The following is a 3134-nucleotide window of genomic DNA, read 5'->3' as shown; positions in this document are numbered from 1 at the left end:
TGCTGGTTCAGGAAGGACCTTTTCACACTATCCCATTAAAACTTGAGAAGCCATATGGGTGCCGCCATGGCACAACATCTGTAATCTCAGTGACCTGGGAGGCTGAGGCAGGAGGATAGCAAGTTCAAAGCCAACCTCAGCAACTTAGCAAGACAGTCTCTAAATAAAAAATAAAAAGTGCTGGGGATGGGGCTCAGAGTTTAAGTGCCCAGATTCCATTCTCAGTACCAAAAACAACAACAACAAAAAAGCAAAACTCAAGCAGCACCATTTCTGACCTTGTAGGAGAGGAGGGTGCACCTCTCCGGAGTTATGAGATCCAGGTTTCTGTCCTCAGAAGAAAATTTCGCTTTGAGTCGTGTGTTCCTACATTCTGGCCCAGCTCAGTGTTCTACCTCCTGAGAGGAAGTGGGACCAAGGAGGCCACAGGCAAGTTGGCTTACGTCACAAGTTGTCCCAAGGGGTCTCTTCTGAGTCAGCCCAAGGGGTCGTCTCTATCTGGGCGCTAAGTTTCTGGGAACTCGCTGTCTTTTCCAACGATTCCTCAAAAATCTCATGGTGCATGTAAAAAAAGAGGTACCCCGTGCGCTTCCGGGCCTCCCACATGGCGGCCTCTGGGATCTGCGACACCCTCAGGTCATTGTACAGGAACCAGGCCTGCTGCTGAAAGTCGAACACGTCACTGATGTAGTGGCCCGAGTCGTGGGAGCTCCCGACATGGCTGACCACGCTGACCAGCCTGTAAGCTGGAGGAGGACCTCCCGACCCCACAGCGTCTGGTGCCCGGGCCTGGGCCATAGGGTCCTGGTTTTCAGGACCCCTGTCAGAACCCGAGGCACCACAGACGTCTTGGTCGGCTTCCGGAAGTCTGGCTTCTGTGGGTCCACTCATGTCCTTCTCTGGACATCCCTGGACACCCCCGGAGTTGGTTTTCTCACTGTTCTGAAGTTCTGGGTTTCCAGGCACCTCTGCAAGCACTGAGCTGGGGGTGCTGACCAGCTCTCCTCTGTCCTCATGAGGCAGGCGGAGGCCTTCCTCGGCCGCCGCAGAGTCTGCTGTCGCCTGTCCCCACTCAGGCGCCCTGCGTCCGGGGTTGGTCAGCTCTGACTCTAGGCCTCCCTGCCGCTGGGTCCTGCCTGCTCCTCCACGTGTGCTCTGGACTCCTCGGGGCCCCCGGGACGCGGAGCTCTGCGTCTCGGACGGCAAGGACGGGCTGGGGACCGCAGAAAGCGTCTCTTGAGAGATGGCCCGCAGGACGTTGGCGTCCCCCACAGGCGCCCTTCTGACCACGGGGAGAGGCGGCTTGGTGTCTGCGCTGCACTGAGACGTCAGAACCAAGGACGGGGAGACGAGGACCCGCTGGTCATTCTTCACCAGCAGCCAGGCGTCGTCGAAGCTGTAGCGTTTGAGGTGGACAATGAGGACCCGGGGCAGCCTGCCGAACCAGCTCCTCAGCACGGAGCGCCTGTGCTGGCACCGCTCACACCGGTACTGCAGCTCCTCGGCTGCAAAGAAGAGGTCCAGCGCAGTCTGGACGGACAGAGGCAGGGGTTCTGTCCCGCGGTGCAGGTCCAGGGACAGGTGGTTGCTGGGCTCTGTCTTGAGGACCACCCAGCCACACTCTTGGCACGTGATGGAAATCTGCATCTCAAACTCAAAATTAGCACTAACAGGGCAGTGGGAGGCTTCGGAGGCAGGGCTGCCAGGGCTCAGCTCTGGGTCTGGGTCCCCCCCAGCCTCCCCGCCAGCCTCCGCGCCAGCCTCCGCGCCAGCCTCCGCGCCAGCGCTCCAGGTGGCCTTTAAATCCTCAAACTCGCCCTTGAGCTGCTGTAAACACTGGCCTAAAAATTCATGCGCGTCGTTCTGCTGGCTTCCCCGAAAGGCCTCCGCAGCCGCTGAAATGGCACCTTTGATGCTCAGGAGCAGCTCCTGCTTGGTCTCCACCTTGCAGAAATCTTTCAGAACCAGCAGCCAGCTCAGGGGCGTGAGGAGGGCCCCCGAGGACGTGGAATTTGAATAGTGTAGTCAAAGTTAGGTTCAGAAAAATAAAAGAGCTCTTCATAAATTTTATTTATGTACCCAGTAGAAGATTCATATTATAACAAACAGCTGCCTCTGGGATGAACACTTACCTTATCTAATAAAACGTTCTGCCACAACCTAAATATACTGAGGTAACTTCTGTCCCTGGCACCAAAAGATGTAAAGAAAAACTGCAAAGGAAAAATAATAGAACAATTTTAGTAACAGAAAAGAAGGAAAAAGCATATGCCATAGAGGTCTGCTGGGGATTTCAATGGTCAAAGCAAACTAATAGGTTACAATTGCCTACTTTATATACTCTTTTTTATTTGACTTTTTATTACAATAGGAGAAAAGCAGTTATCTGTTGTATGAACACAGTGTCTTTACAAATAGTGTCTCACAACAAATAGTATCTTACAGCAAACACAATTTTGTCAGTATTAGTAGGGAAAGGGACTTTAAATATCATAAGTCGGTATTTATGTTCATCAAAGTTTAAATATTAGAAAATCAACTTAATTTTTAAAATTACAAATTTTATTTTATTCTGAACTTACAAAGATAAATAAATTGAATTGACTGACATTTGAGCCAAATATACAAAAAAAAGAACAAAAACTACAAGCGGATTAAAGAGATGGATTTATTTTAAGGATCTTAATTTTAAATTATATTATCTTTTGTAATCTTTGAAAAACTCCAGAAATACTTTCTACTAATTATAGATATAAAACACCCATGTTAACTCTGAACTTTTTTTTGTTACAAAAGAAAAGTAGTATGTTTCAATTTATCATTCTGTTTTCAGTTCATATTTTTCTTTGCATTTAACTGATTTCTGCAAAGTCATATTGTAAAATAGGTTTTTATAGGAAAATGTGACAAGACAGCCTATTTTAAATATAGTCTCTCAGTGTGACATCTCTTCCAATCTCCTACTTAGTGACCTTTCATGACTAAGGTGTTATCTTCAGGAATGAGATATCTTGGTTCTATGCTGGAGTTATTAAATAAAATGTCAAAAATATTTAGGGTATTGACACTTTACATAGACAGATTTTTAAAGTGCTATTTTCTGATTCCTAAAATTGAAATTTTGGTAAATATTT

The 3134-nt window shown here is 48.1% G+C and overlaps 1 protein-coding gene across 1 annotated transcript; it reads right to left on the bottom strand.

The window, feature by feature from the left end:
* Positions 1-444: 444 nt before the first annotated feature.
* Positions 445-2013, bottom strand: LOC144253425 (ubiquitin carboxyl-terminal hydrolase 29-like; the record flags this gene model as incomplete). Its single annotated transcript, XM_077795531.1, has 1 exon — positions 445-2013. A coding segment is annotated over one exon (1569 nt), but the record flags the coding sequence as incomplete, so codon positions are not given.
* Positions 2014-3134: the final 1121 nt, after the last annotated feature.

This window comes from Urocitellus parryii, chromosome 2, assembly GCF_045843805.1.
Source record: "Urocitellus parryii isolate mUroPar1 chromosome 2, mUroPar1.hap1, whole genome shotgun sequence".
Lineage (NCBI taxonomy): Eukaryota > Metazoa > Chordata > Mammalia > Rodentia > Sciuridae > Urocitellus > Urocitellus parryii.
Note: the sequence above shows the minus strand (reverse complement) of the source record. Positions and strands in the feature narration are given on the sequence as shown.